This window comes from Oncorhynchus mykiss, chromosome 4 (genome assembly GCF_013265735.2).
Source record: "Oncorhynchus mykiss isolate Arlee chromosome 4, USDA_OmykA_1.1, whole genome shotgun sequence".
Classification (NCBI taxonomy): domain Eukaryota; kingdom Metazoa; phylum Chordata; class Actinopteri; order Salmoniformes; family Salmonidae; genus Oncorhynchus; species Oncorhynchus mykiss.
The window spans coordinates 4,172,538-4,184,134 of NC_048568.1; the positions used below are offsets into that span (position 1 = coordinate 4,172,538).

General features: G+C 39.1%; 1 protein-coding gene across 1 annotated transcript; it reads right to left on the minus strand.

Moving 5' to 3' along the window:
- Positions 1-1,447: 1,447 nt before the first annotated feature.
- On the minus strand, positions 1,448-10,284 carry LOC110521938 (zinc finger protein 180). The gene is made up of 2 exons (XM_021599912.2): positions 9,617-10,284; positions 1,448-2,841 (listed from the first exon to the last, which is right to left on the minus strand). The coding sequence occupies exons 1-2, from the start codon at positions 10,011-10,013 to the stop codon at positions 1,910-1,912; spliced, it is 1,329 nt and encodes a 442-aa protein (XP_021455587.2). The 5' UTR covers positions 10,014-10,284; the 3' UTR covers positions 1,448-1,909.
- Between the last annotated feature and the right edge of the window lie 1,313 nt (positions 10,285-11,597).

Consider the following 11,597-nt stretch of genomic DNA (forward strand, 5'->3'; position numbering starts at 1 on the left):
ATCTACTTGGTGCATGACACAAGTCATTTTTCCAACAATTGTTTACAGACAGATTATTTCACTTATAATTCACTGTATCACAATTCCAGTGGGTCAGAGGTTTACATACACTAAGTTGACTGTTCCTTTAAACAGCTTGGAAAATACCCGAAAATGATGTCAAGGCTTTAGAAGCTTCTGATAGGCTAATTTATATAATTTGAGTCAATTGGAGGTGTGCCTGTGGATGTATTTCAAGACCTACATTCAAACTCAGTGCTTCTGCTTGACATCATTGGTAAATCAAAAGAAAGCAGCCAAGACCTCAGAAAACAATTGTAGACCTCCACAAGTCTGGTTCATCCTTAGGAGCAATTTCCAAATGCCTGAAGGTACCACGTTCATCTGTACAAACAACAGTACGCAAGTATAAACACCATTGGACTACGCAGCCGTCACACCACTCACACACCACTGTCTCCTAGAGATGAAAGTACTTTGGTGTGAAAAGTGCAAATCAATCCCAAAATAACAGCAAAGGACCTTGTGAAGATTTTGGAGGAAACAGGTACAAAATCATTTATATCGATTGTAAAATGAGTCCTATATTGACATAACTTGAAAGGCCGCTCAGCAAGGAAGAAGCCACTGCTCCAAAACCGCCTTAAAAAAGCCAGACTACGGTTTGCATCTGCACATGGGAACAAAGATCGTACTTTTTGGTCTGATGGAACAAAAATAGAACTGTTTGGCCATAATGACCATCGTTATGTTTGGAGGAAAAAGGGGGAGGCTTGCAAGCCAAAGAACACCATTCCAACCGTGAAGCACGGGGGTGGCAGTTTCATGTTGTGGGGGTGCTTTGCTGCAGGAGGGACTGGTGCACTTCACAAAATAGATGGCATCGTAAGGAAGGAACATTTGGTGGCTATATTGAAGCAACAAGACATCAGTCAGGAAGTTAAAACTTGGATAGAGCACCTGCCCAGGACAGAGCTCAAGCTTGGTCGCAAATGGGTCTTCCAAATGGACAATGACCCCAAGCATACTTCCAAAGTTGTGGCAAAATGGCTTAAGGACAACTAAGTCAAGGTATTGGAGTGGCCATCACAAAGCCCTGACCTCAATCCTATAGAAATTCTTTGGGCAGAACTGAAAAGGTGTGTACACGCAAGGAGGCCTAGAAACCTGACTAAGTTACACCAGCTCTTTGACGTGGAATGGGCCAAAATTCACCCAACTTATTGTGGGCAGCTTGTGAAAGACCACCCAAAACATTTGACCCAAGTTAAAACATTTAAGGGCAATGCTACCAAATACTAATTGAGTGTATGTAAACTTCTGACCCACTGGGAATGTGATGAAAGAATTAAAAGCTGAAATAAATCATTCTCTCTACTATTTTTCTGACATTTCACATTCTGAAAATAAAGTGGTGATCCTAACTGACCTAAGACAGGGAATTTTAATTAGGATTAAATGTCAGGAATTGTGAAAAACAGAGTTTAAATGTATTTGGCTAAGGTGTATGTAAACTTCCGACTTCAACTGTACATTTTGAAGTGTTGCATTTTGATTCAAGTGGGTCACCAACGTGGTAAGTGTAACAACTCTTTTTGTGTTAGTCACTTTTTGTTAAATCATATAAATAGTACTCTTTCAATTCAGAGCCTGGATTTTTCTGTGAGGCTAATATCCATATCACGCTGAAATCAATAGAACAGGGGACAAACGTTTAGGTTCTACATTGTGACATTATTAAAACAACGCTTTCATGTATGTATTTTCTGATGTCTGATCAGAGATCTTTTATCAAAGTATCGTTTGTCACATTGATCACAGCTATAAGGGTTCTCTCCTGTGTATGTGTTCTCTAGTGCGATTTTAAATCACTTAAGCTAACAAAACTCTTGTCGCAGTCAGAGCAGTGTTAAGATTTCTCTCCTGTGTGCGTTCTCAGGTGTACTTTCAGGCAGCTTGCCTGTATAAAACTCTTCCCACATTGAGTACAACTATACGGTTTCTCTCCTGTGTGTGTGCGCTGGTGTAATATCAGTCCATTTGGCTGAGTAAAACTCTTCCCACATTGATTACAGATATATGGTTTCTCACCTGTGTGTATTCTCTGGTGCATTTGCAGGGAGCTTGACCGGGTAAAACTCTTTCCACATTGGGTACAGCTACAGGGTTTCTCTCCTGTGTGTGTTCTCTTGTGTACCTTCAGAGAGCTAGATGTAGTAAAACTCTTCCCACATTGATTACAGCTAAATGGTTTCTCTCCTGTGTGTGTTCTCTGGTGTACTGTCAGAGAGCTAGCTGTAACATAACTCTTATCACATTTATCACAGCTGTAAGATTTCTCTCCTGTGTGTGTTCTCTGGTGTAAAGTCAGATAGCTAGATGTAACATAACTCTTCCCACATTGATCGCAGCTATAAGGTTTCTCTGTTGTGTGTGTTTTCTGGTGTTTAGTCAGATTGGAAGATGTAGTAAAACGCTTTCCACATTGAGTACAGCTAAAAGATTTCTCTCCTGTGTGAATTAGCAGGTGTGTTTTCAATGAATATGATCTAGAGAAACTCATTCCACAATGAGAGCAGTGGTACGGCTTTTCTCCTGTGTGGATTCTCTGGTGTATTTTAAGTTCTGATGAAGATTTGCAATTCTTCTCACAGTCAGAGCAGCAGTAAGGATTTGTCAATGTGGGTCTGTGCTGGTGTTTCTTGAGGTGTTCTGATCTGAAGAGACTCTTCTCTGCCTCTTCAGCATCATGTTGTTGTTGAGACTCCCCAGAGGACCCAGGATACTCACATCTCTCTCCTGTCAACTCCCCAGAGGATCCACGATAGTCCCGTCTCTCTCCTGTGTGAACGACAAAGTCAGACAGATGGTTAACCTGTTGAGTGTAGGGGGCAGTATTTTGATGTTTGGATGAAAAACGTACCCAAATGAAACTGCCTATTTCTCAGGCCCAGAATCTAGGATATGCATATAATTGTCAGATTAGGATAGAAAACACTCTAAAGTTTCCAAAACTGTCAAAATATTGTCTGAGTATAACAGAACTGATATTGCAGGCGAAAACCAGAGGAAAATCCAAAATCCAGGAAATGCCTAAGAGAAACGAATCTCCCTGTTCCATTGCATGCCTCCCCTCCATTTAAAGGGATATCAACCAGATTCCTTTCCCTATGGCTTCCACTTGGTGTGAACAGTCTTTAGACATAGTTTCAGTCTTTTATCCTGAAAAGTGAGCGAGAACGATCACATCGCGTCAGTGGATGGGTGCCAGCAGAGTTTTGCATGCGCAACAATTTGGAGCAGACATTTTCTCTCTCTCCTATTGAAAAGGCTACGGTCCGGTTGAAATATTATCAATTATTTATTGTAAAAACAACCTGAGGATTGATTATAAAAAACGTTTGACATGTTTCTACGAACTTTACGGATACTATTTGGAATTTTTGTCTGCCCGTCATGACCAGCACGAGCCTGTGGATTTCTGAACAAAACGCGCTAACCAAATGGAGGTTTTTGGATATAAAATAATCTTTATTGAACAAAAGGAACATTTATTGTGTAACTGGGAGTCTTGTGAGTGCAAACATCCGAAGATCATTAAAGGTAAGCAATTCAATTTATTGCTTTTCTGACTTTCGTGACCAATCTACTTTGCTGTTGTCTATGTTTTGTCTGCTGAGAGAGATGTCCTAACATAAACGCTCGGATAGCTTTTGCTGTAAAGCTTTTTTTGAAATGTGACACGCCAGGTGGATTAACAACAAGGTACGCTGTGTTTTGCTATATTGCATTTGTGATTTCATTCAAATTAAATATTTTTTAGTAATTTACTTTGAATTTTGCACTTTGCAATTCAGCGGATGTTGACGAAAATGATCCCGCTAACGGGATGGGTGCGCCAAGAAGTTAAAGTCCCACAACAGCAGAAATCCACTGTTTAGTTGAGGTAAAAGATGATGCCCAGAGCATACCCATGAAGTTGTACAACAATTGACGTATGTTAAATTATTTGACAATTGCCTTAAGACAGTCATGTGAGCAACAAGTCATATTTTGTCTTGTTTTCACATTATAGTAACATCGATAACTACTGGAAGATCCTAACAGTAACACAGACCTACTGTAGGAGCCATAACTTCACCTAAGAACAACAGACTCTAAAGGAGAGTCTCACTCTTGAATCAAAAGAATTTGCAAAAAAACAATTTGACAGAGGTGAGGGGGTACAAATATCAAGACATTCTCTCTTTCAAGGACAGTCTCGCAAAAACCAAGCGTTCTTGCGTTCTTACTACCTGCTACTCAAAGTAGAGGTCGACCGATTATGATTTTTCAATGCCGATACAGATTATTGGAGGAGCAAAAAAGCAGACACCGACTCAATCCTGGGTCCAGCGACTGTCAAGCCAACACCTTATAAATGTTACGCCAAGATGTCTAAACTTCTTGACGAGGTCGCCAGGTGTTGGGTTACAGTTAGAGGTCGACCGATTATGATTTTTCAACACCAATACCGATACCGATTATTGGAGGACCAAAAAAGCCGCTACCGATTAATCGCCCGATTTTTAAAATGTATTTGTAATAATGACAATTACAACAATACTGAATGAGCACTTATTTTAACTTAATATAATACATCAATAAAATCAATTTATCCTCAAATAAATAATGAAACATGTTCAATTTGGTTGAAATAATGCAAAAACAAAGTGTTGGAGAAGAAAGTAAAAGTGCAATATGCGCCATGTAAGAAAGCAAACGTTTAAGTTCCTTGCTCAGAACATGAGAACAGAAAGCTGGTGGTTCCTTTTAACATGAGTCTTCAATATTCCCAGGTAAGAAGTTTTAGGTTGTAGTTATTATAGGAATTATAGGACTATTTATCCCTATACGATTTGCATTTCATATACCTTTGACTATTGGATGTTCTTATAGGCACTTTAGTATTGCCAGTGTAACAGTATAGCTTCCGTCCCTCTCCTCGCTCATACCTGGGCTCGAACCAGGAACACATCGACAACAGCCACCCTCGAAGCAGCGTTACCCATGCAGAGCAAGGGGAACAACTACTCCACGTCTCAGAGCGAGTGACGTTTGAAACTCTATTAGCACGCACCCCGCTAACTAGCTAGCCATTTCACATCGGTTACACCAGCCTAATTTCGGGAGTTGATAGGCTTGAAGTCATAAACAGCGCAATGCTTGATTCATTGTGAAGAGCTGCTGGCAAAACACACGAACGTGCTGTTTGAATGGTGCTTACCATCGCTCAGTCAGACTGCTCTATCAAATCATAGACTTAATTATAACATAATAACACACAGAAATACGAGCCTTAGGTCATTGATATGGTCGAATCCGGAAACTATCATCTCGAAAACAAAACGTTTATTCTTTCAGTGAAATACGGAACCGTTCCGTAAGTCATCCATAAGTCTAAATATTCCTGTTACATTGCACAACCTTCAATGTTATGTCATAATTACGTAAAATTCTGGCAAATTAGTTCGCAACGAGCCAGGCGGTCCAAACTGTTGTGTATACACCGACTCTGCGTGCAATGAACGCAAGAGAAGTGACACACTTTCACCTGGTTAATATTGCCTGCTAACCTGGATTTATTTTAGCTAAATATGCAGGTTTAAAAATATATACTTCTGTGTATTGATTTTAAGAAAGGCATTGATGTTTATGGTTAGTTACAGTCGTGCAACGATTGTGCTTTTTTCGCAAATGCGCTTTTGTTAAATCATCCCCGTTTGGTGAAGTTGGCTGTCTTTGTTAGGAAGAAATAGTCTTCACACAGTTCGCAACGAGCCAGGCGGCCCAAACTGCTGCATATACCCTGACTCTGTTGCAAGAGAAGTGACACATTTTCCCTAGTTAAAATAAATTCATGTTAGCAGGCATTATTAACTAAATAGGCAGGTTTAAAAATATATACTTGTGTATTGATTTTAAGAAAGGCATTGATGTTTATGGTTAGGTACACGTTGGAGCAACGACAGTCCTTTTTCGCGAATGTGCACCGCATCGATTATATGCAACACAGGACACGCTAGATAAACTAGTAATATCACCAACCATGTGTAGTTAACTAGTGATTATGATTGATTGTTTTTTACAAGATAAGTTTAATGCTAGCTAGCAACTTACCTTGGCTTCTTACTGCATTCGCGTAACAGGCAGGCTCCTCGTGGAGTGCAATGTAAGGCAGGTGGTTAGAGCGTTGGACTAGTTAACCATAAGGTTGCAAAATTGAATCCCCGAGCTGACAAGGTAAAAATCTGTCGTTCTGCCCCTAGTTAACCCACCGTTCCTAGGCCGTCATTGAAAATATGAATGTGTTCTTAACTGACTTGCCTTGTTAAACAAAGGTGCTAAAAATAAATATATATATATATATATATATATATATATATATATATATATATATATATATATATATATATATATATATATTTTTTTTTTTTTTTTTTTTTTTTTTTTTTTAATCGGCCAAATCGGTGTCCAAAAATACCAATTTCCGATTGTTATGAAAACTCTAAATCGACCCTAATTAAATCGGCCATTCCGATTAATCGGTCGACCTCTAATTCAAAGTGCTGTGAACAAATTCAGGGAATAGTTCACAAACATTGGCACGTAAGATACAATGACAGTATCGGTAATGTGTTTTCAGACCCTCCCTTCATCGTATTTCGTATTACAAGTGTAATGGCTGCGCTGAATGCAATGGCACTTACAAATATAGATCCTCCAAAAACACCCCCAAACAGGGAAACAGATCCCAATCAAAGGTGTTATCACATGCACCACTAAGGCAGTTATTTATCTTAGAACGTTTTGGAAGCGAACTCCTTGATTTCGTCCCTAAATTATATAGGCATCGAACACATCACCCTCCCTAGGAGAGGGGGTGACCTCAACAATTTATTGTTAAAACGTGAGGTTGTCTGGATCTTTAATTTAAAGAGCCTTGCCCCCGTCGGTCTCAACATAGCCATTATTGTAATATTGCTATTCATTGTAAATGTTAGTAGGTCTATGTAGCCAAATTGTATCTATGACCGTATGCTATCCATTTATGTTTTTACACATTCTACTTATATCTGTAAATTAACCAATGATATCAGGCCACACTCGGACATGATTACAGACACCTGTGTGTGTCCTTTGACACAAACCAGTTACCCGCAGTGTTTGTCATTATACCCTGATGAAGACAGCTTGTCTGTGAAAACGTTGGTTATTAGGTTATTAAATTATTGCATCTGAGCTCCTAGAGTGTGAGGTTCTCCATTTCTTTTTCAGGCCACCGCGGTCTGACAACTTGGATGGAAAATTACTGAGGATAGCGGACGACATTGCCACTCCTATTTGCCATATCTTCAATATAAGCCTACTTACTGGAAAGTGAGAAAACCCTACCTTGTCACAACACAACTGATTGGCTCAAAAGCATTAAGGAAAGAAATTCCACAAATTAACTTTTAATTATGAATTTTATGTGATGGTGAATGGTGAATTAGTTATTGATTTATACCATTTTAAATGGCTTTTGGCCAATGTCTGTTGAACGTCTGAATGTGTGACTATAAATCCAACTTTACCTCAGTCTTAACTTTCATTGTCTAGGTCTCATTTTTAGCCATCTTACTCATTGCTATAGCCAGGACATTGTGTTTGATTAGGAAACTATGAGAACCACACAAAGTCCAGGGGGTGATCACGCTCTACCACTAAGGGTCAGTTTAGTTGGAGCAACTTAAGACCGTCTCATGTTCCAATTGTTTGTTTTAGTAGTATAAATTGTTCCTGTTCACACCGAGGTGAAGAGCGGAATAATTGAAGGAATGAATCTGAGCCTGACGCTCATCACCTGTGGAATGCGGGACTTCCAGCCAGGCGTGGATTTCATTGGCCTTTTCAGGTGTGATTTTAGATCCTTCAACCGAAGTCACGACTCCCCATAGTATGTTGTACCAAAGTTGACTGACCCTTAAGGGAACTACACTGCCATAAATACAAGGAAAGTCAAGTAGTATTATATAAAAAAATATATACAAATCCGGCAAGGAACCAACATTGAGAAGGGTTGAAAACAAAGGTTTCAAACAATTCATAAATGTTATTGAATATAGGTATTTTTCACCTTTAATGTAATGGCATTGAAAAAAGGCAAATAGCTGTGATTGAATACCCATGCTAACATACTGTAACTACATACTTAATGAGTATACACTACATACTATTAGTTAATTGTAGTATTTTGTAAATTAACCGTATCCTTTCAGTTGAGCGCTCTTCTCCTGTCTACCTGAAGTTTATGCTGTTGCTATGCAACCTCTTGCTAGCTAGTTAGCATAACACATTACTAGTTAGACATTTTATGACTTCGGGTGTGTTTTTAAATTCAATCTTGAATGCCAGAGTGCTTCATAAATTCAGAGCGTTGTCAGATTGTCTGTTTGTAAATTCAGCCCGTTTCGCTCTCGGAGCCACTGGACGCTCCGGCCGAGGAGTTGGGTTGATTTGACCGTTCTGACCTTAGCTTGCTAGCTACTTCCAGACACATCCGGGAACTTTTGGCATACTAACTACATCAATCATACTATATGACCAATAAGCATACTATGTTCTCAATTAACATAACAAATAGTACAGTTAGTATGAGTATTCTAACACAGCTAATGACTTATCAACAGCTCTAACAATTTGACCCACACAGGAAATCTACCCTGGCAGTTATAGAAACACCCATTTACTATATAATCATTGATTCTTGAAGAATATAACTTATAAATGCATCAAACATAAGCTCTTATAACACCACTGTTTGTAAACAAGCACTGTATAGCCTTAATCTTGCTAAAACTATCATTTTGACCTCATGGATGGCCAGTCCTTGTATTCATAGTGTAGTGTATTCAGGGGGTAGCCCTGAGCTGGACTGAAACCTGGGTCCAGCGACTGTCAAGCCAACACCTTATAACTGTTACGCCAAGATGTCTGAACTTCTTGACGAGGTCGCTAGGTTCTGGGTTAACGTTGCCACAACAGCTTTCTCTATGAATTTGAGAGTGGTTACATTTCTCCTGTCCCAATCCTTCAGCTGTTTACCAAACCATGTCTCTGGGCAGCCATTTTGTTGCTGTTAACATCCTAGGTTGTCCCTTTAAAAAAGGCCACAACCAATCTGCAGTTGAAACAATAACAGAGCTGTAATTCCACCACTGTTTTGGTAATAAGATGATGGATGGGACTGGAGAAATGTAACTAGTCTCAAATTCATAAACAGACATACGGATGCAAGGACTGACCATCTATGATATCAACATTATAGTTTTAACCATGTGTTGATTTACATTGTTTCTAAACATTGGAGTAAAAAACGCTTATTAGAGTAAAAAAAACACGCTTATTTTCGGTTCTGGTGTGGTAGGGCAGTTGAACTAAGCTCATGAGGCGTGTTATATTCTTCAAGAATCAATGGCTATAAATAAACACAAAGTCTAAACATGGATGTAGCTATTGCATATTTCCCCTTTAACACCACACATCAGCTCAACAACTGCAGAGTTTGTGCCTCTGTTTTTAAGACAGTACTTACTAGTATTAATCAGGGCCCGTTCAACGTTAGAACCATTGGATGCCTTAACATGCCTTTGGGAAACCGAGCCCAGATATCCAGTTTCCTCCTCTTTTTTCAATGTGACAGTCATCTCCCCCTCCTCCTCTTTCACTCGAAAACATGCATCATCCTCCTCCTCCTCTTCTTTTACTGTAACATCCTCTTCCTCTTTCACTCTGAACGCGTCTTCCTCTTCTTTAACTGAAACGTCTTTCTCTTCTTCTTTCACTATAACAGCCTCACCCTCCACTTGTTTTTGTATTGTGATATCCTCCTCTGCCTCCTCTTTCACAACAACGTTCAGCCACAGTCCCTCTTTTTCCGTCCAGCAGACCTCCTCTTTTTCAGCAGGAGGGGAGAACCTTAGTGAGCTCATGGTCGGGAATGTTAGCTAGCGAGGCTAATGCTAACTTAACCAGCCCGCTAACTGACTAATAACAACAGCACCGTAAATATGAAATTAAATCGGATAACTAACTAGACGAAGGAAGTGGGTTTAAAACACAGTGGCTAATATACACTAAAGCGTCTAAATAGATTTATTGGTTCTGCTATTTTGTCTAGCAAGCTACCGAGGTGGCTGACTAACTGTTGCTGCTGTTGAAAGAAGAGTTCCGTCCAATAGATTATACGTCATACTATCAGCATTGTAACACTATCACCAGTGTAACAACACAGTGTGGATTAGGACTTAGTTGTAACTTGTAACTTAGTTGTAGTCACGATCTGGTTACCTATAAGTACAAGCAGTTATGTTTTTGAATTATTACATATTTCTTAATTTATTTCTGAATATCTTCTAAACTACCCACGATGCACTTTTTCTCAACGTCATATGGATGATTTACTCTGTGCTGCGGAGTTTGTATGCTGGTTTAGTGTCAAGCTCAAGCTTGCAAACGTAGCCACACGTCATGCTTTTCATGAACTGTGTGGTTGTGTTATCGAGTGGGAACTCGTAAGCACTGTAGGCTCTGGTGCCTTCTTGCCATGGGCTCAAAATGAAAGGTAGCGTGTCATTCTGTATGTCTCTGCTCTTTTGTTCTGCAGTCATGTTTTAGTTGGGTTTTGTAAGTTAGGTTCAAACTGGTCTCCGATAGTTGGGCTCCAGCTCGCTGAACATAGCTAGTTGTCTAAATAGCTCATGTTAGCTGGCTGGCTAAGATAACTGCATATAGCAAACATTCTTTGATATTTGGTTAGATGGCGTTATGTATTTCCAAAACGTCGGGTTACTTGAATCACTCATGTCATGAGTGTAAACGATTGGTTTAATTTGAAGTTCTACATTTGAAGTTATTTCTGTTGTAGTTTACATCATAGGGAATAGGCTGATCCTCCATATTACTTCCCACCTGACTTTGGCATTCTTCTGAATTCTGAATGGTTTTATGTAATGACTCCAAAAATAGAACAGTGAGGTGTTACTTTGCATTGGGAATAAAACAATTCATATATTCTTTGATATTTTATAAACAATACTAAACATACAAATGACAACACCATAAAAACATGAACTACATCAGTGATTGCAACTGTTAAAAAAAAACAACCTGAAATATCACATTGATGTACAGTACAGTTTGGACACACCTACTCATTCAAGGGTTTTTCTTTATTTTTACTATTTTATACATTGTAGAATATTATGAAGAAATCAAAACTATGAAATAACACATGGAATCATGTATTAACCAAAAAAGGGATTAAACAAATCCAAATATATTTTATATTTTTGAGTCTTCAAAGCAGCCACCCTTTGCCTTGATGACAGCTTTACAAACTCTTGGCATTCTCTCAACCAGCATCATAAGGTGGAACCTGGAATGCATTTCAATTAACAGATGTGCCTTTTGAAAGTTAAAATTCAGGGTCTGAATCAAACCAAATTCCACCTGACACACTGGCAGGGTCTGTATCAAACCTAATGCCACCTGGCACAAGGCAGGGACTGTATCAA